This window comes from Taudactylus pleione, unplaced genomic scaffold (assembly GCF_031769625.1).
Source record: "Taudactylus pleione unplaced genomic scaffold, aTauple2 ptg000129l, whole genome shotgun sequence".
In the NCBI taxonomy this organism is placed as follows: Eukaryota; Metazoa; Chordata; class Amphibia; order Anura; family Myobatrachidae; genus Taudactylus; species Taudactylus pleione.
Window position 1 is genome coordinate 5370365 of NW_028284531.1, and position 23781 is coordinate 5394145.

The 23781-nt window shown below is 46.9% G+C and overlaps 1 protein-coding gene across 2 annotated transcripts in view; it reads right to left on the reverse strand.

Annotated features, from left to right (window-relative positions):
* FBN1 (fibrillin 1) overlaps window positions 1-23781 on the reverse strand; it is a 291935-nt gene that overhangs the window by 148342 nt on the left and 119812 nt on the right. For both annotated transcript variants that reach the window (XM_088472976.1, XM_088472975.1), the window contains exon 7: window positions 21419-21544. In XM_088472976.1, coding sequence (XP_088329102.1) covers window positions 21419-21544 — 126 coding nt within the window. The remainder of the gene's footprint in view (window positions 1-21418; window positions 21545-23781) is intronic.

The following is a 23781-nucleotide window of genomic DNA, read 5'->3' on the forward strand; positions in this document are numbered from 1 at the left end:
GCCACCCCTCTGTGAAGTTTTTGTCCAAATCCACTCAGTGGAAGGCCTGGAACAGGCTCCCAGGGTCAAAGTTCTGGCCAGCGTACACCAACGGGAGGTCCAACCAGGACCCCAACCACTCCATTAGGCATCCCAGACCAATTGACACCCCCCTGTGAAATTTTCATCCAAATCCATCCAATGGAAGGCCCAGAAAAGGCTCTCCGGGTCAAAGTTCTGGCCAGCGTCCCCGGCAGTGGCGTCATATGGGGAGTGCAGGCCGAGGGGTGACAGCAAAGTGCCGACTCCTCAGTGACAGGAGCCAAGTGCTGCACTGTAGAATTACGGATGACACCAAAGTGTGGACTCCTCCTCAGTGACAGGAGCCAAGTGCTGCACTGTAGCATTACATGCAGCACTCTGCTTCTGACACACTGAGCCGCGCGCACTAAAGCCCTCTCCGCACCAGGTGTCACCGCGGGGAGGGACTCCACTGGTACCCGGGTCAAGGTTCTGTCCAGCGTACACCAACGGGAGGTCCAACTGGGACCTCAACACCCTAGTATGTCTTCTGGGATCCAATGTTACCACTGTGTGAAGTTTTCATCCAAATTATGTGATGTTGTTCAAATCCATCCAGTGGAAGTCCCAGAACAGGCTCCCTGGGTCAAAGTTCTGTCCGGCGCACTCCGCCCTGAGGTCCGACCAGTGGCCAACATCACAATGGTTTTGTTGATTAGCTTGTTTAAGTCAAGTCGAATCAAAACGTTGATATGTAAGGTGGCTTACATCAAAATAATTGATATATATATCTATATATATATATATAAAGATTTTGTAAGACGAACAAGCAAAATAGCAAGTAAAGAAGAGCAGTAAATGTAACAGTAACAACAGAATGACTGATGCAATTATAGATCATGTCACTGTATTTAATAGCAAAAAAAGTGGTATAGAAATCAAAGAGAGAGAAGATGAGAAGGGAGGGAAAAATAAAGGATGGAAGAGAGGGGCAAGAAGACCTGGCAACACATCACTGCAGGTTTGTAAGCCTATGAGGGTAAGAAGCAGATTGAAAGCAGAGGTTGGCTGCGCCCATGATAAGCTCAACGAATCCGAAGGCACAGAAATAAACCAAGCGAAGCTAAGATGTGAGAACTGAAGCCATAGGCGCTGGAATCCTTGAAATCCAGCCAACTGAACCAGACATAAATCCTGCATATTTGTCTATAGTAAAGATATGCGCTGGACCATTTTTGCTGGATTTGAATTTGGCTCATATTAGTTATCCGGTTTTGGATTTGGATTTGGGTTTACCAAACCATCGTGACTGGTTTTGGTTTTGGATTTTTTTTTTAAAATTTACAAAAAAAGCTAAAAATCACATAATTTGGGCGTATTATTAACCTCAATAACATTAATTTTCAGTAATTTACAGTCAATTTAGACCACCTCACAGTGCACAATATTGTTTTCACCATTATTGGCCAAAGGCTGTAGTGAGCTGGCTGGTTACTAAGTGACAGAGCAGCGGCACAGACACCGCAGTGTAAAGCACATCTATGAAACATTGCCACACAGCAGTGACAGAAATGAAAGGTAGTGCAAGATGGAATTGTCCTTGGGCCAGCTTTCTTGTAGCCTGGCCCGGGTAGCGTTGGGCTCTTCCAGGTGGCTCAGCTGCAGCCCGGGCCAGTGATGACCTTTAAGTCTGCAACGCAGCGGCGTGACGTCATAGGTCACGTCGCTGCACATTTTCCCTGCCCGGGCGGAAGTGGATAGCTCCCCGGCCGTCCGTCAGGCAGTCTTAGCTGCTGCGTTAGTGTTGGCTGCGCCACTGGGGTAGTGTAGACTGAGCCGCTGCAGAAGCAAGGACTGGAGTTGAGGCTGCCGTTAGGGATGGGGCTGGGGTTGGAAGAAGGTGAAGGGAACAGAGGAAGGTGACAAGGGCTGGGGGCAGAAGGTGACGAGCTGGACACAGAGGAAAGTGAAGGAGGCTGGGGGCAGAGGAATGTGATGGGGGCTTGGGCAGAAGATGGCAGGGGCTGGAAGCAGAGAAAGGTGAAGGGGCAGAGGAGATGAAGGAGGCTGGGGGCAGATGAAGGTGATAGGGGCTGGGGGCAGAAGGTGACAGGGGCTGGACGCAGAGGAAGGTGATGGTGCCTGGGACGGAGGAAGGTGAAGAGGGCAGAGGAAGATGAGGGATGCTCGGGGCAGATGAAGGTGATGGGGGCTGGACGCAGAAGGTGATGGGCTGGACGCAGAGGAAGCTGATGAGGGGCTGATGGCAGAAGGTGATAGGGGCTGGTGACTGTAGATGGGGGCTGGGGATGGAGAAAGGTGAATGGGGGGCTTCTGAGCTGATGGTGATGAGAGGCTGAATTTGAGGAAGTTAAAGATGATCAAGGATGGCTGGCTGCAGGCACCATCCCTTCTACCCCTGAGGCATCCACAGCACTGTCAGCAAGAAGACCTTGCAATTGATGGCAGACAAGAACTACAGCCTGCATCGTCTGTGACAGAGGGACAGTGTGGTATCATAGTGTATTTTTACTTTATTTAAAGGCTGGCATATCTTTCAGTTAACAGTATCATGCGTCACATATCACACATGCAGGGAAGGGATGTGTGTTATCGGGGTGGTGGTGAGAAGATGGGGCCCCCAGAGACATCAGTGTACTAGGCCCCGAGATTCTGTTGCCGGTCCTGTGAACACGCAGTGGGCTATGGCCCAAGGAGTCACAGTGATTGTATACTAGGGGTGTGCACCGGCCACTTTTCGTGTTTTGGTTTTGGATCTTGATCTTTCTTCGTGTTTTGGATCTGGATTGGTTTTGCCAAAACCACCCTTCCGTGTTTTGGGTTCTGGGTTTTGTGTTTTGGATCTGTATTTTTTTGAAAAAAAGCATAAAAACAGCTAAAATTACAGAATTTGTAGGTTTTTCTGCTCCTATGCTATTATTAACCCCAATAACCTTAATTTCCACTCATTTCCAGTCTATTCTGAACACCTCACACCTCACAATAGTGTTTTTATGTCCAAAAGGTTGCACCGAGGTAGCTGGATGAATATGCTAAGCGACACGAGTGGGCGGCACAAACACGTGACCCATCTAGGCGTGATACTGCAGTGGCAGACAGGATGGCAGTTTGAAAAACTAGGCCCCAAACTGTACATAATGCAAAGAAAAAAAAGAGGTGCAAGATGGAATTGTCCTTGGGCCCTCCCACCCACCCTTATGTTGTATAAACAGGACATGCACACTTTAACAAACCAATCATTTCAGCGCCAGGGTCTGCCACACAACTGTGGCTGAAATGATTGGTTCGTTTGGGCCCCCACAAAACAAGCTGGCAATTAATGTGTCCCTGCACAAACTGGCTCTACGGAGGCAAGATGTCATCCTCATCCTCCTCATCCACCAATTCCTCACCCTCTTCAGTGTGTACATCCTCATCCTCACAAAGTATTAACTCGTCCCCACTTGAATCCACCACCACAGGTCCCTCTGTACGTTCTGGAGGCTGGTCTCCCTGGAAGAGTTGATAATTCATTTTGATGAACATCATCTTCTCCACATTCTGTGGAAGCAACCTCCTACGCCTTTCGCTGACAAGGTTCCCGGCTGCACTAAACACTCTTTCGGAGTACACACTGGAGGGGGGGCAACTCAGGTAAAATAGAGCCAGTTTGTACAGGGGCCTCCAAATTGCCTCTTTTTCCTGCCAGTACAGGTATGGACTGTCTGACATGCCTACTTGGATGCTGTCACCGATGTAATCCTCCACCATTCTGTCAATGGTGACAGTATCATATGCAGTGACAGTAGACATGTCAGAAATTGTTGCCAGGTCCTTCAGTCCGGACCAGATGTCCAAACTTGGTCCTGCCTGCCCTGTATCACCGCCAGCGGGTTGCTTAGGATACTTAAGTTTTTTCCTGGCAGCCCCAGTTGCGGGAGAAAATGAAGAAGGAGCTGTTGACGTGTCACGTTCCGCTTCAGCTGACAGTGTATTCACCAGCAGGTCTTTGCACCTCTGCAGGCTTGTGTCGGCCGGAAAGAGAGACACCACATAGGCTTTAAACCTAGGATCGAGCACGGTGGCCAAAATGTAGTGGTCTGATTTCAACAGATTGACCACCCTGGAATCCTGGCAAAGCGAATGAAGGGCTTCATCCACAAGTCCCACATGCCGAGCGGAATCGCTCCGTCTTAGCTCCTCCTTCACTTTCTCCAGCTGCTTCTGCAAAAGCCTGATGAGGGGAATGACCTGACTCAAGCTGGCAGTGTCTGAACTGACTTCACGTGTGGCAAGTTCGAAGGGCTGGAGAACCTTGCACAACATGGAAATCATTCTCCACTGCGCTTGAGTCAGGTGCATACCCCCTCCTTTGCCTATGTCATAGGTGGATGTATAGGCTTGAATGGCCTTTTGCTGCTCCTCCATCCTCTGAAGCATATAGAGGGTTGAGTTCCACCGCGTCACAACCTCTTGCTTCAGGTGATGGCGGGGCAGGTTCAAGAGTGTTTGCTGGCGCTCCAGTCTTCGGCACGCAGTCGCTGAATGGCGAAAGTGGCCTGAAATTTTTCGGGCCACCCAAAGCGTCTCCTGCACGCCCCTGTCACTTTTCAGAAAATTCTGCACCACCAAGTTTATTGTGTGAGCAAAACATGGGACGTGCTGGAATTTGCCCAGATGTAATGCCCGCACAATATTGGTGGCGTTGTCAGATATCACAAATCCCCAGGAGAGTCTAAGTGGGGTAAGCCACTGGGCGATGATTTCCCTCAGTTTCTCTAAGAGGTTGTCGGTGGTGTGCCTCTTACTGAAACCGGTGATACACAGCGTAGCCTGCCTTGGAACGAGCTGGCGTTTCTGAGATGCTGCGACTGGTGACGCTGCTGCTGTTGCTGCGTAAGGTGATACATCTACCCAGTGGGCTGTCACAGTCATATAGTCCTTAGTCTGCCCTGTTCCACTTGTCCACATGTCCGTGGTTAAGTGGACATTGGGTACAACCGCATTTTTCAGGACACTGAGGACACTTTTTCTGACGTTTCTGTACAGTCTCGGTATCGCCTGCCTAGTGAAGTGGAATCTAGACGGGATTTGGAACCGGGGACACACTACCTCCAGCAATTGTCTAAATTCCACTGCACTAATGGCGGATACCGGACGCACGTCTAACACCAACATAGCAGTCAAGGCCTCAGTTATACGTTTTGCTTCAGGATGACTGCTGTCGTACTTCATCCTCCTCGCTAAGGACTGTTGGAGGGTCAATTGTTTAGTAAAAGTAGTGGTGTTCCTACTTCCTCTCTGGGATGATGAACGACTCCCAGCAGCAGCGGCAGCAGTAGGCGTAGCAATACAGGATCCTCCGGAGGAATCCGGGATAGGAGAGTCAGTCATGCCAGTGACATGGCCTGCAGGACTACTTCCGATCCTGACTAAGGAGGAAATTGACGAGGAGGGAGTTGACGGTGTGGTTTGCAGGCGCTTGGATACAACAGGACAACGGGATTTAGGTGTCCCTGGACTGCTTACGGTCTTAGCCAAAGTTTCTGAACTTGACAGTAACTTATTATGAACGCGCTGCAGGTGCCGTATAAGGGAGGATGTTCCTAGGTGGTTAACGTCCCTACCCCTACTTATTCCACCTTTACATAAGGTACATATGGCAAGACAGTTGTTGTCCGGATTTGGATATAAATATTGCCAGACCAAAGAGGTGGAATGTTTGGTCTTCTGCCCAGGCATGACCGTGATGGGCTTTTTCATCCCACGGACAACAACTGTCTCCCCTGGAGCCTGATTTAAACAAACCACATCACCATCAGAATCCTCCTCGCCAACTTCCTCCTCAGCGCCAGCTACACCAGTATCCTCATCCTGTTGTACTTCAACAGTGACATCTTCAATTTGCATATCAGCAAGTGGACTGTGGGTGCTCCTTTCAGAACTTGCAGGGGGCGTGCAAATGGTGGAAAGAGCCACCTCTTCCCGTCCAGTGCTGGGAAGGTCAGGCATCGCAACCACCACCACACTTGGACTCTCCTTGGGGATTTGTGATATCTTCTTAGAAAGCACAGTTCTTCGCTGTGCTTTTGCCAGCTTAACTCTTTTGATTTTTTGATTTTTTTAGTGGGAGGAGGGCTTCCATCGTCATGTGAAGCTGAACCACTAGTCATGAACATACTAGGGATTGACCTTAGCCGTTCCATGCCACTCCGTGTCGTAAATGGCATATTGGCAAGTTTACGTTTCTCTTCAGCTGATTTAAATGTTTTTTTCAAGGTCATTTTCCTGAACTTTGTCATTTGGGATTGTATGTGCCCTCTATTATGACATTGGGCATCGCCCTTGGCAGACGACGTTGATGGCATGTTATCGTCTATGTCATGACTAGTGGCAGCAGCTTCAGCACTAGGAGGAAGTGGTTCTTGACCTTTCTCTATTTTATTTTTATCGGAGAAAGTTTGGTCCTCCATTTATGTTATATCGATTTGATATATACGTGCGGCTAAACACAGAAAATATTTTTTTATTTTTGCTGGAGAGTAGTGCACTTTGTGGGTTACACCAGCCTTTAAGAAATGAGCCAGCCGGCTCTTTACTTATGGGACACAGGCGCACGCTTGGCGCTGCTCCTTTGTTGATGCACGTGCGGCTACTGCGCACACAATTCACAAACACAGAAAATATATATTTTTTTGGTTTGGAGTGTACTTTGGGGGTTACAGCACCCTTTAACGGTCAAGCCAGCCGGCCCTTTACTTATGACACAGGCGCACGCTTGGCACTACTTTGTTGATGGACGTGCGGCTACTGCGCACACAATTCACAAACACAGAAAATAATTTTTTTTTGGGTTTGGACTGGAGTGTACTTTGGGGGTTACAGCACCCTTTAACGGTCAAGCCAGCCGGCCCTTTACTTATGACACAGGCGCACGCTTGGCACTACTTTGTTGATGCACGTGCGGCTACTGCGCACACAATTCACAAACACAGAAAATAATTTTTTTTTTGGTTTGGACTGGAGTGTACTTTGGGGGTTACAGCACCCTTTAACGGTCAAGCCAGCCGGCCCTTTACTTATGACACAGGCGCATGCTTGGCACTACTTTGTTGATGCACGTGCAGCTACTGCGCACACAATTCACAAACACAGAAAATAATTTTTTTTTTGGTTTGAACTGGAGTGTACTTTGGGGGTTACAGCACCCTTTAACGGTCAATCCAGCCGGCCCTTTACTTATGACACAGGCGCACGCTTGGCACTACTTTGTTGATGCACGTGCGGCTACTGCGCTCACAATTCACAAACACAGAAAATAATTTTTTTTTGGTTTGGACTGGAGTGTACTTTGGGGGTTACAGCACCCTTTAACGGTCAAGCCAGCCGGCCCTTTACTTATGACACAGGCGCACGCTTGGCACTACTTTGTTGATGCACGTGCGGCTACTGCGCACACAATTCACAAACACAGAAAATAATTTTTTTTGGGGTTTGGACTGGAGTGTACTTTGGGGGTTACAGCACCCTTTAACGGTCAAGCCAGCCGGCCCTTTACTTATGACACAGGCGCACGCTTGGCACTACTTTGTTGATGCACGTGCGGCTACTGCGCACACAATTCACAAACACAGAAAATATTTTTTTTTTTGGTTTGGAGTGGACTGGAGTGTACTTTGGGGGTTACAGCACCCTTTAACGGTCAAGCCAGCCGGCCCTTTACTTATGACACAGGCACATGCTTGGCACTACTTTGTTGATGCACGTGCGGCTACTGCGCACACAATTCACAAACACAGAAAATATATTATTTTTTTAGCACTTGGGGGGAGCACCCCTGATGGACAGAGCACCCCCTGGACAACACTACAGCACCCCTTTAGGACTGGGACACTGCACAGGACTTTGGAGTGGACACAGCCCCTATGGAGAACTGACTGCACAACACAGTCCAGCCAGCCCCTATGGACTTTGAAGTAGTGGACACAGCCCCTATTAACAACAGCAGCACAGCACAACACAGCCAGCCCCTATGGACTTTGAAGTAGTGGACAACAGCAGCACTACACTACACTACACTACACTACACAGCCCAGCCAGCCCTAACTCCCACCCTCCCTCTTCACTGTCCACAGCCGAGTGAGAAAATGGCGCCGACGCGGGTACCTTATATAGGATCCAAAACCCGCGAGACTCGGAAGGCGGGATGATGACGTTTTGCCTCGATTTCAGATCCGAGTCAGGCGGGAAAAGTCGAGCCTGACTCGGATCGGACTCGGATCGGGGGGGCTCGGGGGGGGTTCGGATTTCAGAAATCCGAACCCGCTCACCCCTATTGTATACACAGTGGACTATGGCCCAAGAAGTCACAGTGCTTGTATACACAGAGGGGTACGGCCAACAGTCACACAGTGCTTGCAAACACAGTGGGGTACAGCTCCAAAAAAAAAAAGGTTTTACTTTATAAAAAAATATTATTTAACTTTTTTTTTTTTACACTGGAGCAGATGGGTATGAGTACAGCGCAGCATACTTCAGCATGCCTTGTACACATAGCCACTTGTGAGTCTGGACACAGCCACTTTAATCAGCAGAGCAGTGTTTCCCAAACTGGGTGCCGTGGCACCCTGGGGTGCCTCAGAGCAGTGGCGTAACTAGGGCAGGGCAAGCAGGGTGTGTGCCCTGGGCGCCGTGGGACTGGTGGTGCAGGGGGGCGCCGCTGGCCACGGTACCGGCCCGCCCTAGTTAGCCAGTGTAGCGCCGACTGCAGTGAGTGCGGTCAGCGCTACACATTTCACAGGACCGGCGCTAGGCTTCCAGCGCCAGTCCTGTGCTGCACACCTGAGCCCCTTCCCTCCCCCTGAGCGCTTGCCCAATAGCGCCAGGAAGAGGGTGGCAGGCGGGCGGGCTCAGGCTGTGCTAACACACACATCGTCACCAGCGCTGGCGGCGATGTGTTTGTTAATCAGCAGCCAATGAGAGTCAGACGACTCTCATTGGCTGTTGCTGCTACTGCACACACATCACCGCTGAGCGGCAGTGATGTGTGTGTGAATCAGCAGCCAATGAGAGTCTATCTGACTCTCATTGGCTGCTGCTGCACACACATCACCGCCAGCGCTGGCGGCGATGTGTGTGTTAAACAGCAGCCAATGAGAGTCAGATAGACTCTCATTGACTGTTGCAGCTGCAGCGCCCACTACAAGAGCCGGCTCCCTTCCGGCTCGGGCAGCGGGTAATGGGAGAGATGTCATGACATCACGACGTCTCTCCCATAATGCAGAGCGCGCCGGGTAAGAATTTTTCTTTTATTTATTGTTTAATTTCTGTGTGTATTTATCGGGAGCGGGAGGATACTACTGGTAACTGGGGGTACTGCATTGGGCCACTACTGGGGGGGGGATACTGCTGGGGGCACTGCATTGGGGGGGACCACTACGGGGGACAACTACAGGGGGGATACTACTGGGGGCACTGCATTGGGGGGTACTACTGGAGATTACTACTGGGGGGGATACTACTGGGTGCACTGCATTGGGGGGGGGACCACTACTGAGGACTACTACAGTCGTTTCCAGTCAATTTTGACCACCTCACAGCTCACAATATTGTTTTCATCTGGTTTAGGCCCAAAATTTGCACCAAGCTAGCTGGCTGACTAAGCTACAGTAAGCGGCAGCAGTGGGCGGCACAAACAGGTGGCAGTTCAACTTCCAACATGGCATATAAGGAAACCTATGTTTTCAGTAATAAAGAGGCCTGAGGAAGATGGAGTATGTACAGCATGTAGTTGAAGGCAGGGAAATGAATGGTTGATTGGTAGCAAATTTTATTTAATTTTTTTATTCCAAAGAAAATTTATGAGGGAGGAGGGGAGAGCATGGGTGAAAAATATGTCCCATGTTTTGCCCACAAAATCAACTTGGTGGTTCAGAATATTTTTTAAAATTAAAGGGGCATGCAGGAGATGCTGTCTGTGGCCATAAACATTTCTGGACATTTTTGTAATTCAGCAACCGCATGTCAAAGTTTGCAGCAGCTGTGGCAGTTCAACTTCCAACACGGCACATCAGGAAACAAATGTTTTCATTATTCAAGAGGCCTAAGGGAGTTGGAGAATGTATGTAGTTGAAGGCGGGGAAAGCAAGATTTGATTAGTAGTAAATATAATTTCATTTTTTGACTTTGAATTAAATTTATGTGGGGGGAGAGGAGGAGAGGAGGGGAAGCATTTACAAAAAATATTTAAATCATTCACATCAGTCCTTGCACCAGAAAAAGCCTTGAGCGCCATGCCTGCTGCTACTGGGAGTGGATTTTTATCCTAGAAGGGGACCAGGAAGACTACTAGTAGTACTTTTAAAAAAAACAATTGACTGTTAAACAATCCTTTGCAAGGTCGGAGCAAGGATGACAGCAGTCACCCAGTTGCACAGCGGATCACTGACATCATAACATCTATGCTGGTATTAGATGTGTGTCCAATATCTGCCAATAATGCAGTGGGTTTTAGACAGTTAATTGAGGTCCTGTGTTCCCGCTACCAAATCCCATCTAGATTTAATTTCACTAGAAAAGCAATTCCCAGCCTGGCAGCATCTCCTTGATGAACAACACAGCACTTGTTTATGGACAACAAAGCACCCCTGCGGAGCAGCGGAGTGAGGATGGACCACCTGCAGAGTCACAATTACATGGATGATAAACTGCGGTCTGGCTGGCAGTGTCACCGAACAATAATAGCGTAGCTACTAACTACAGCAGCACACAAACACACACACACACAAAAAATCAAGATCTCTTTTCTTTTTCTGGAATGATAAATTATTTAACTTTTATTTTTTTTAACACTGGGAAAGAGCACCCCTAGATGACACAGCACCCCTTTATGTACTGCAGCCATAGCCCCTTGATGGACAGGACAAAACAGCAGCACCTCTTTATGTACTGCTGCCTCCCCCTTATTTATTGAAGCCCCAGCCCCTTTATGGACAACACAGCAGCACCCCTTTTATGTACTGCAGCCCCCCTTTATGTACTACATACCCAGCCCAACAACACTGCACCTTTGAACAACAGCAGCACAGACCCCCAGCCCAACAACACTGCACCCTGGAACAACAGCAGCACAGACCCCCAGCCCGACAACATTGCACCCTGGAACAGTAGCACAGACAGAGCACGTTTGTTCTGCACACTCTGTACAGCCGGAGTGAAATGGCGCCGATCACCGGGACCTTTATAGAATCCAAAACCCGAGAGAATCCAACAGTGGGAAAATTACTATTTGCTTCGTTTTCGGATCAGAGTCAGGCGGGAAAACCCGAGCCGGTCTTGGAATTGCAATGTTCGGGTGGGTCCAGTTCTCGGAGAACCAGACCAGCTCATCTCTAATATATATAGGAGTACTCTGCCCCTGCACACTCCCCTTAATCCGGCTCTGACGCTTGCACCGTAGGTGCAGGGGGAGGGGAGGGGCCCGGAAGGCGGCCCGTGCCTGCACCTACGGTTGGAGGAGCTCCAGCTTGAGGGGTCCTGGAGTACTCGGCCCCTGTGCACTCCCCTTAATCCGGCTCTGACGACTGCACCATAGGTGCAGGGGGAGGGCCAGGCCCCGGAAGGCGGCCCGTGCCCCATAGCAGCCGCACCCCCTGCACCTACGGTAGTTACACCAGTGAGAGCAGGCATTAATTAATTTATAGACCTTAGCTCACTCAACTCTGTCCTCATTGGTTGCTAAATCCGTTCGTAAAATAAAGTTAATCTCTAAACTGGGCCAGTGCAATGAGTTTATACAGATGAACCCAGGTTCATTGTGGCTGATCGCGCCACAAACGTGTACGCGCATTGTGCTATGCGCCACAATATGCTATGGTGCGTCCCTGATTGCGGGAGTGCATCTCCATTTAATCCCATGGAGATGCGAATGCGCGTCTCCAATCGCGGGAGTATATCTCCCATTCAGTCCTATGGAGATACGAATGCGCGTCTCTGATCGCGGGAGTCCATCTCGCGCCACGCATGGGGCGATTCGCTGTGCTACAGGCAAGGATGTAGCTGGGCATATCTTTAGATACCAGATATAGGGCCTTATTTATCAACGAGTGATATTCTTGTTATCTTTCTTTAATATCTTTTTAAATAGTGCTAGAAACCAATCAGTTCCTAACTGTCATGTTTTAGAAAAATGACAATCAGGAGCTGATTGGCTGGAGCACAATTAAGATTAGTTACGAGTGATAACAAGAATATCACTCATTAAATAAATGAGGCCCATAGTATGAGATGAGGGATATTTTAGTGCGAACAGTGCCATGGCACAGGGCACCGCAGGGCAGGGGGCGCTGTTTGGACCTGTCAATTTTCCTGTTTATCATCACTCTCACTTGTAGCTTCCTCTTCTTTATCCCCAGCATCTCCTGACCTCCCCTATCTCTTCCCTGGCCCTTCCCCATGAAGCCATTACCCTTTTTCAGGTGCATCTTAATTCCTATTTAGAAAAAATGGGGGAGGGGGGTGCCAATGCTCTCTCTGGCACAGGGCACCACAAAGTCTAGCTACGGCTCTGTTTTTGGGTACACCTCATCTCAAAAGGGGCCAGATCTCTACCTACCACCTTTGTACCACTCGAGTTTACAGAAACTTCAAGGAAGCAGCAATATTCAATTTCTCAGAGCATATTCAGTTTGGCGCTCCTGAAAAGATTTATATCACATATTTACTTTATAATTAGGAATAAATTTACTAAAGGACAGGTTTATAAAATCACTGTTTTTTGGTGTTTTTAACCGGCGATTTTCAAACCATGCTCATTCACAAACAACACAGGCCATGACACTGTTACCATTGATTCTGCCTCGTTGAACACAACAGCAATGCTAATGCTAACATATACTGCGGGAGGCGTCTGATGACAAAAGATGCCTCCAGCCAGCATCGTAGATCCAAGTGCTGCGTCCAAAGTCGCAGCATCGGATTACCATTGCGACCACAGTCATCGACCATCTGAGTAAGCTAAAGCATACTCAGAATGGTCAACAGAACTGCTCAGCTGGAAGACGCAGACCCTGACCCAAGCACGCATAGAAAACGGGTGACACGGCCGTCTTGTAAAATGGCCCACATTGTAGCCCCCTCCCTGACCCCAAAAGGCCGCAGCATATCAATCATGCTGTGGCCTTGGGGGCACAGCGAGCAATCTCGCAGGACCCGTTGTGCACATGTGCAGAACTGGTCTTGTGCATGAGCAGTCCACCCATCCAGGGCTGGATTACCAATGGGGCAGATGGAGCTGCAGCTCCATGCCCCCAATCAAAATAGGCCCACAGCCTCTGTGACTAATTTGCTGCTGTAGACAGGATTTTATTTTCCTGCTACAGCAGCCTGCCAGTGGCCGTCCAAGACCCCACCCCCCTACCACGAACCGCGACCCCCCCTCCCCCCAGTCGTGTCACTGGTGGATCACACATAGTGGAGGTTACACATTGCAGTGCAGTGAGGGGCTTTTCTAGTCCTTCCTGCGCGGGCCAGTGCGGCATACTCCAAGTGACACAGCGCCTCCACGGTGCTGCCCCACCAGGCACCACCATCGCTACCGGAAGCAGCACAGAAAGCAGTCACACAGGCAGCTGCGTGAAGGTTGACCGGCAGCAAGGTGATGAATCAGCCTCAGGTGAGGTCAGCTGCTGATAATAACTAGGACATGCAGGCTGACTGGAGAGAGTGAGAGTGTGAGTGTGCGCTGTTTATAATGCTGGGGCAATATTATACGTATTATGTCTGTAGGGGCAATGCTGTATATACTGCTGTGGCAATATTTTGTACATTGTATCTGTGGGGGCAATGCTGGAAATACAGCATTGTCCACACAGATATAATATTCACAATGTTTGCCCCATAACAGCAGTATACACAGCATTTCCCCCTACAGATGTAATACTGTATACACAACATTACCCCAATACCAGTGTTATGGGAGTAAAATTGTGTATATTACATCTGTGGGGGCAATGCTGTATATACTGTTGGTATGGGGGTAATATTGTTTATATAGCATCTGTGGGGGCAATGCTGTGTGTATCTCGTTACTAACTCCACAGCACAAAGAAACCGTATAACCCAGAGGTTCCCAAACGCCGTTCTCATCGCTCCCCAACAGTTCAGGTTTTAGAGATATCCATGGTCAAGCACAAGTGGTTAAATCATATTGACTGAGGTACTAATTTAGTCACCTGTGTTCAACCATAGATATCTCTAAAACCTGATCTGTTGAGGAGGCTAAAGAACCGCGTTTGGGAACCTCTGGTATAACCTATGGATGTAGCCTGGCGCAGGTAGTGACATAGTCGAGCATTCTTTCTCTGGGACAGCACGGATGGTGTAATGCTCAGCCTTACTGCCTCCCAGCATGGAGGTCCAGGGTTTGATTCCCACCATGGCCCCTAATGTATGGAGTTTGTATATTCTCCCCATACTTGTGTGGGTTTCCTCCTGGTACTATATAGTACCCACTGAAAGACAGTTTCTTAGTTCTTATTTCTGTCAAGGTGGTATCTGGCAATAATGGATGGCTGGTAACGGCCACTGATATGTGAGCCATTTCTTATCCAAAGTATATTTAAAATTGTCTGATATTTGTCCGGAATACATGTGGATATAATGCACTATGGGCCTGATTCAGGGCTGCACAGAATGCCGATGATGACGTATTTGAGCAATGATTTGCTACTGTGCATGCACGGAAATCACTATAAATTGGTACGGCGCATGTGTGTACGCACAAAGACGTTTTTGTGATTGAGATGCATGGTATCAGAAATGTCGCTCCTGGCTGGTGACTGGGAGGTGGCTATTACTGCACACAAATGTCAGCTTCTAGATTTCTTGCATCATAAATTTAAAAGTCTTAAATGTTGACAAACAGTTAATTTTTTTGCGGGGAATGGGGAGAGTGGATCCAATGGATCTCTGCCAGTCTGCTAAATGCAGTCTATTTGGCGCTCCAATGTCGAAGGCAAATGTATCATTATCTGGTATATTTCTGTTAATAAAATTAAAATTGTCGCATTTTATTAATAACCATCGTTTGCATTTTTACTATTTGTTTTATTCAGTGGTCAATAATATAACAGGTGATCTATGCTTCATATTAGCAAAGAGGGGAGGGAGATTGAGGTGGTTGAAGGTAGGCAAGTAGCTATACCTTCCATGGTGCTAGTTACAGCACAGACTATACCCCCACAATAGTGGTCACATAAAACTAGTCACACTCTCATATCAGTCATCACACCCCCTGCAGCGACACACAATAGGCCCTTCATAAATTTCAGCTCCAGGCTTATGAGGACCTTAATCTGGCACTGCCCCCACCATGGGCGTAACTACCATAGGTGCAAGGGGTGCAGCTGCTATGGGGCCCAGAGCCCATTTTCCTTGCAAAGTTACATGTGTTATACACATTTTTCACCATTGGGTGGTACATAGGGGACCTTACAAACTTTTGCTATTGGGCTTTCAAATACCTAGTTCCTTCCCTGCCCCCCGAACATCAGATATGTACGCAAACCATTGGGTTTGCATAGATCTCTAAATCAAGCTCACAGTCAGGATTTAGAAATTATGTCATAGAACAATAAGAGAAATAGACAAAAAGCAACAAGACCTGAAAAATACAGGACACATCTCCCTTCTCTATAATCCAGCTCCTCACATCTCTGTTAAATCTAGTGAGGAAATGGCCAGGCTTTTTTTGTGCCTGCAGTTTAAGTGAGCCAATAGGAAGCCGCCAAGAAAGTCATTGCTTTTGCAAACATGTGCACTGGTTTCTGTAAAATCGCCATCAGTTTGCTATTTGTGAAACATCCGCCAAGCCGCTGAATAGTAAATACCACAGTTTGGAGGTGAAAATCGGCTCACAAACCAATTCTTGGTAAATTAGCACTTAGTTGTTTATACTCTTGTCCATGGTATTCAACTGCATTTTAATTATGCTATTAGTGGAAAAGAGAAAGCTACTAGGAGAGAGACTGGACATATCTGAAAGTCTACGAATGACAATTGAGCTCTGAGCAGCTTGGGAATGTGCACAATCACACAGACTTTCTATAATACAGTGGTCTGGGTAACGTACGGGAAAGTAACAGTCTAGTGATTGTTTTCACGAAGTAGCAAGAACAACAAAAAACGTTTGCTTATCAATCTCCGTCTATTGTTTAAATACAACTACCAACATGTACTATTGGGATGGGTGTGGCGCTTGTAAGATTATGTGCCTGATTAAGAGATGGTTGGTAAAAAGATGGTTGGTCGTAGCCGCTCTTGCAATAGCGGTTGTGGCAATATGGAAATGCTGATCTCAGTCTTTCCTTTGTCCTCCACTGTGCGATGGAGGGTACAAGCATTGAGATGCTCACTTTCAGGATGCTTGGTCTGTGCATTTGGGATAGAAATTGTAAACCCTCCAACATTGGTTGCACCATCGACATTTGCGGTTGCCTAGGGTCTGCTCTAGCCGTGGTCATAGCTATAGTGGGTGAGGGGGTGTCATTGCTATGGGGCCCAGAGGCTAAGGCAGCCCCAGCTTCAGGTTATAAACTGTAGTTGCATAACATTTTCTGCCTCCTAAGCAATTCGGTCCAACCTGTTGCCCAGCCTAAATATGGTGACATTCCATTTTCAGGGAGAGGTGTGTGTAGCAGATGTTATAAAGATAAGGGGGGAATAAAGTGGCATAATCTGAACTGGGCAGTGTAATATGGCATAATATGAACTGGAGGGCATTGTAATGTGGCAGAATCTGAACTGGGCACAGTAATGTGGCATACTCTGAACTGGAGGGCACTGTAATTTGACATGCTCATTGTAATGTGGTATAATATGAACTGGAAGGCAATTCATAAATATGAATTGAGGACACTGTATGTCATAGTCAGGGCCGGCCCAATCCCAATTTTTTAGGTAAGCAAATATTTTTTTGTCACCCCAAGGGATACTGTTGGGCGACCGAAAAAGATAAGGGGATGTGGTCTCGTGGAAAAAGCGAGCGGCCAGGGGCCGTCTTTACAAAATAGCGAGCGCATGTTTCGTTCGCTCACTCAGACATAGAGGCGTCAACAGGCCGCAAAGAGCGAGCGCTCAATTTAAATAGCCGGCCCCTTTTTCTGAACGAGCGAGCGCAAATAGCGTCCGGCTCTGAATCAGGCCCAGAGCTCCTCCACTTGCTTGAAATAACAGCAATTTGTATTAAGTAAGATGAACTTTATAATAAACTGGTAAGTCCAAAAACCTCCATGTACGTGTATATGAAGAAATATGGAGAGTACATTTTTATACTTATTATTCAAATACAAATATGTAGCCGTGCTGTTGGATCTCCTGCAGGGCAGGTTTCACGGATGTTCCCAGACCATGAAAGTAAACTGGCCGTTAAAGTGCTGTGTTTTAGAGCAGCGGCCTTTTTTATAAGTCTCTCACCTGCCGTCTAGCTCACAGGTTATGCCGTCTGAATGAGGCTTTGCATATCAGGCCATGGCACTGTGTGGGTGTCTGGCTGCAGCTCCCGGCACACCTCTCCCCTGTCTGCAGTCTCTAACAGGCAGCAAATAGCTGATGTTGGGAACACTGTTGTGGTCTCTGATGGATATCTCAATCTCAGATAGGTCTAAGGACTGGCAGACCTGAGCGGGTTTTTTCCTCTGACTAGTTTCGCTCCAAAGCACTGGGAGCTTATTCAAAGTGTTCCCAGCATCAGCCATTTACTGCCTAATAGCCGCACAGGGGGCCTGATTCAAAGCCGGACGCTATTTGCGCTTGCTCGTTCAGAAAAAGGGGCCGGCTATTTAAATTGAGCGCTCGCTCTTTGCGGTCTTTTGACGCCTCTATGTCTGAGCGAGCAAACGAAATATGCGCTCGCTATTTTGTAAAGACGCCCCCTGGCCGCTCGCATCATACGTCATCTCCTCTATTTATTAGATTAATCGAGTACATCGAAAGGCGTCTGAACTGCTCGCAGTGCTTGTGGTTGGATTTTCCTACCGCAATCATGCGAGCAGTTCAGGCTAAGAAACAACCAAGTGACGTGGTCGATGACGCTGCTTTGTTAATTATGCACACCCTTAAAACTCCCGTTTTGACCTTTTGGCATGCCTGCATTCGGATCTCCACTCCCCGTTTTCAAGCACCTTCCCCTGTTACCACCCACAAACGCCTCATCCTGTCACTCAAATTAGCAGGCACTCGCAATTTTGCGAACACACGTTTTCCGACCGCACTGATTGGTTGGCGCATGCGCATTACGACCCATACACATGCGCAGTTGTGCGAACATCGCTCGGAGCGAACGAGCGGCTCTGAATCAGGCCCAGAGACTGTACAGCTGCTTGGAGACCAACCAGGGTCTGCTCTCCTGTTAGAGACTGCAGACAGGGGAGAGGTGTGCCGGGAGCTGCAGCCGAACACCCACGCAGTGCCGTGGCCTGATATGCAAAGCCTCATTCAGACGGCTAGATGAGCTAGATGGCAGGTGAGATAATTAGATGCTATTGTTCTTTAATGTTAGGTGTAGAAGAATTTCTGACACCCCCACCCTCACGTGACATGTATGTCTGGAAAGGAAACAGATCATTTTCAGAGTAGAAAACATTTTCAAATATTCCTATTGCAGAACATCTGAGATTGTGTTTGCATTTTTAGGGGGGAATTCAATTGTTTTTTGGGCGGCGATAGGTAATTGGCACTCAACAGAGCAATTGGAATATTTTGCCGATCATGCACGACTACATTACTTATCGTGCTTGTGGTCGCTAAAATTAGATCTTTTGCAGAATTCTGTTCACTACCTCAGGAGGGAGCGAGCAGAAATCTGTCGCCCGATCGGAGCAACAATTTAATTGCTCTGTTGGGTGCCAATTATTAACAGGCGCGCAAAATAACAATTTATTTCTTCCCTTAGAGATTATGAGAAAAATGTTTTCTTTAAATTATTTATGAAATTTTATGGGTAACTGTAACCAACAAACAAGCAACCCATTAGAAAGAGCAGTTTGTTATGCTAACAAGTAACGTCCATGTAGGGGAGGAAGTCCACAGACACAGCAGGTTGGCAGGGGTCCTCTCCTGTAGCCAGGTTTATCAACCAGTACAGATGTGTCCTCCCCACTATTGCTGCAGTCGCACTAAACCAGGACCGGCAACAGAAACCATGGGGCCCAGTAAACCCATTTTTTTAGGGGCCCCCTCATCCACGGGTCACTGGCAAGTGCAGGCCAGTTGCTTGAGAGTCTACCTTATCTATATGTGCCCTCACAGTGTCCCTCCATGGCCCACACTTACCTTATTCTATGTCTGCCTGCCATGGCTCCTCTGCTTGGGTATTTTTTTCATGGTGTGGCGCGCGTGACGTCATGACGCCACGTGCGCTGCAACAAACAAAAAACTTTATTGCATTGCCCACTGCTGTTGCAGTACAGCTGCTCCCTGCCAGACGGATCCCGAACCGCTGCCTGCATTGCTGCTGCAGTGATCATCAGGGGCCCCGTACATGCCTGCACCCTGCTAATCACTGCAGCAGCAGTGCAGGCAGCGGTTACACTCTGTGACTCCCTAGGACCTTGGGGCCCGGTACAGTTGTACCCCTTGGTCTCCCCTGTCGCAGGCCTGCGCCTAACATACCTTCACAGAAGAGGTGGGAGCAGGATGGAGAAGTGAACAGAGAGGAGGTGGGGTAGAATGAGTATTCTATCTCTAGGAATAAAAGGAACCTTAAAAATGTACATTTGTATACATTGATTTTCTCCACACATATCATTCTAGTCTATGGCAGATCGAAAAAAGGTTGGTTTTTAAGCCATTATATAGGGGGTTGGGTGGAGTCTGTTACCATTCTGTCAACAATTGAATTTGTTGCTTTGTTCCTCACCAATGCTGGCCACACACATAACACCAGAGCTCAGTGACAAAATTACTCTCCAATTTGGCCACCCACAAGGAATAATAAACTGTATAAGTTGCAGGGGTTTCACACTAGAGCAGAGCATTGGGTCACTTTATATAATGATGTCTCTTAGGCCAGAAAATGACAGCAAACATAGTCTGGTAGAGGTTCCCTTCTAACCGCAATTGTGGGGGGGGGGCTTATTGACGGGGTGGGGCTTATCGACGGTTGGTCAGCGCATGCGTCGGCACTTGTCACTGTATTTTTTGCAAAATACCGTGATAAGTGTGCGGAGAGGATTCGCAGGGACAGAGCTTTATCGCAAGCTCTGTCCCTGCAAGGGATTTGTAGTAAATCCCTATGATATTGCCTGAATTCGCAATGCGAATTCAGTCGGTAATATCACACTACAATCGGCATTACAAATGCGGATTGTAGTAAATAGAGCCCATAGTGTTACGTTCAAATATCCATTATCACATCTAACTGCACTTAAAATCAGTCCATATAATCATCTGATCTGATGTTTTAAGGCAGAGATGGGGAACCTTAGGCCCGGGGGCCGTATAAGACCGGCGAAATTATTTGGTCTGGCCCTCTGAGATTTTTTCTGCTAGTCTCATCTGGCTAGCAGGGTGCCTAGAAAGGCACCCTGCAGCCAGAATTTATGCAGCAGTGCCACCTTGGAGCGTCCTTAGGACATTTCAGACGGTCACAATGCTGCCCTTACAGTTCCCGAACATCCTCAGGATGCTCCGGGCTTGCTGTAATCACCAATGATTGTGGCCCCGCCCCATGTGACATCACACCGAGGAGGCGTGGTCTGCACCAGGCCTGCGAATAATGTTATATATATATATCAAAATGGCCCTCGGCAGAAAAAAGGTTCCCCACCATAGGACATTTGAGGACCAATACACAATGTTCTTAGTTAGAAGTATGTTCTAAAGCGAACAATCCTGCCAACAGGAAAAATGAAAGTAAAAGATATAATGAAACCAAAACTTTTCCATAGATGATTTGTAAAAAGATATATAATGTGATCATCTGCTGGGTTCCTTTGAACACAGCATTAGTACGAGAAAGAGAGAGTCAGCCCTCTCAGTGCAATCAATCTGGTAGATAGTTCCAGAGACCCCTCCTAGAAGCAGATCATGTTAGCAGGAAATACAGACCTAGCTAACACAACGGGAGGCCATATGACAGAGTGACTGCGTTTCTTCATCCCACCTTCGTGCAATGAACTCCAAAAAGTCCAAACATCACTCTATTTCCTTTCTATCTTGGTCCAGCTCACAAATGACCAATCAAGCATGCAAATAACCCAAGTTAAGTAAATTTAACAAGACTCAACAACAATCAACATTAGTTTCAATAAAACAAGGAGCAAGAATTATTGACACTATATAATAATATAATATAAATGTAAAAAAAAACAAAAAAACATAATTTACCAAAAATAAAAATAGAAAATAATTATAGACTTACCTTCACACTTTTGTGTTAGATCACTAAATTTGTGCCCAGCTGGGCATTTGCACTCGAAAGATCCAACAGTATTAATGCAATTTCCTCCTTGACACATCCCAGGGATAGCTTGGCATTCATCCACATCTGTCCAAAGGAAATAGAACAACAAAATTGAAAAAAGTTAAAAAACATCCCTCAGTATGATCCATTACAGCTAATTACTCTTGGAGGCCAAGTCCACCATTCATTAAAAGTCATGTGATGTAAGATCAGCTTAGTACTCAAATTATTCCTGCGCTGGGGATTAGGAAACATGGAACAGGATATTTTCATTAAGGATTTAGTGATATATGGGCCCATTCAGCATTGTAACAGTTGCTGCAAAAAAGATGAGGATGATCCAGTAGGAATAGTTTTCCCAGGAACAGAGGCACCAGAAAAACAGACTCTGACATCCCTAAAGTGATTATTATTATAAGGTTGTAAAGTTAATAACCCAGTCCCTTGTTCACACCGATTCAGAGAAAAAGTACAATTCTCATAAATGAGTTTATCTAAAAAAACAATGCACAATCATTTCACTATTGTTCACATATAACTCAACTTATTTCATCACTATATATTTTAAGGCAACTTTAAATTGTTATGATATATCCATCCTGATTTAGTGACACACAAATATGTTCTGATGCAATTCTTCAGAGTGAATTACTTACTATTAATATTAGGAGGATATATTAGATTTGGACAATACAATCATCCTTGAAGCATACACAAAGGGCATTATATATATATATATATATATTTTTATTTATTTATATATATATATATATATATATAATTATTTATATATTTATATATATATGAGTTGCAATGAAGATTTGGGCTCTGTACAGCAGCGAGTGAACAATGTGGCTATTCTGAGTGTTCACCAATGCAATGATTTTCCTAGCATAAACATGGCAGTAACCCTTGTTTGTTTTATTACATTTTAACCTGATGAAACAGATCTGATCTGCGAAACACGTATCTCTTTTTGGAATCAGGTCTTTACCTATGTTTTATTGTTTTTATGCTTTCATTTGCTTTTATGTGTTACAAGGAAATTATTTTCAAAATAATTCTAATACTCTTAATTCAGATTTATTTATTTTTTTTAAATTGAGAAACTAACATTTATTATTTCAGAAAAAGTTATCGGAGGCAAATTCAGGTAATTTAATGTTAATAGTTTCCAATATGTCCCAAAAGGTGGGCCATACCACATGCCAGGGCAGTTTCTAGGGTTTGAGGCTCCCAGTGCGAGCAGTCAAAATGCGCCCCCCCCCTCAAAGCAGTATTATTGTGGAGAAGGCGTGGCCCCATCGTGAGGGAGTGTGGTATCACAGTAAGGGAGTGTGATCTCGAAAGACCACAGAATGACAGCCACTGTGGCTACTGAGTACTGGGTTGGCTAACCTGTCAGGGGCAAAGCGATGAAAAATATATGTAGCTAAACAAAAGACAGACAGCATGCGCGCGCCTGAGGCGCGCGCTCAAAAAATGGGGTGTGGCCTAGCTGTCACAAGCCCACGCCGCATTTCTGTGTGCATGCCTTTGGTGTGACTTTTGCAGAAGTATGACCTTGCATCACACTCGTTTTTAGTCGCGTTGGGAGCGAACCCAGCACATTGAAAATAAAAGCCAGATCCACATAAAATACACTGCAACAAACCACTTCCACATAAAATATATTGGAAAAGCCAGAGGCACATAAACTACGTTTTAAAACCACATCCACCTCAAACACATTATTAAATCCAGAACCACATAAAACACATTGAAAAAACAAGATTCACATAATACACACTTCATTCCAGCCCCCTCCCTTACCATTCCATCCCGACAGGTCTTAGGCTTCCCCCCACTGGCTCTCAGGCAAAAGTGCCCATTATGCAGTGCCCCCTGTAGTTGTCCCCATATGCAGTGTCCCCTGTATTTATGCCCCTTATGCAGTGCCCACAGTGGTAGTGCAACTTATGCAGAGCCCACAGTAGTGGTGCCCTTTATGCAGTGCACCCAGTAGTAGTGCCCCCAGGAGTGGTGCCCCCTATGCCATGCCACCATTAGTAGTGCCCCCTGTAGTCATGCCCCCATCAGTAATGCCCCCAATAGTAATGGTCCCTGTTGTAGTGCCCCCAGTTGTATTGCCCGAAATAGTAATGCCCCCTGTAATAGTGTCCCCAGTATTAATGCCCCCAATAGTAATGCTCCCTTTGTAGTAAAGCCCCAAGTAGTAGTGCACCCAGTAGTAGGTGCCCCTGGGCCCTGAGTAATGCCCCCAGTAGTGGTACCTCCTAAGCAATGCCCCCAGTAGAAGTCCCCCCCGAGTAATGTCCCCA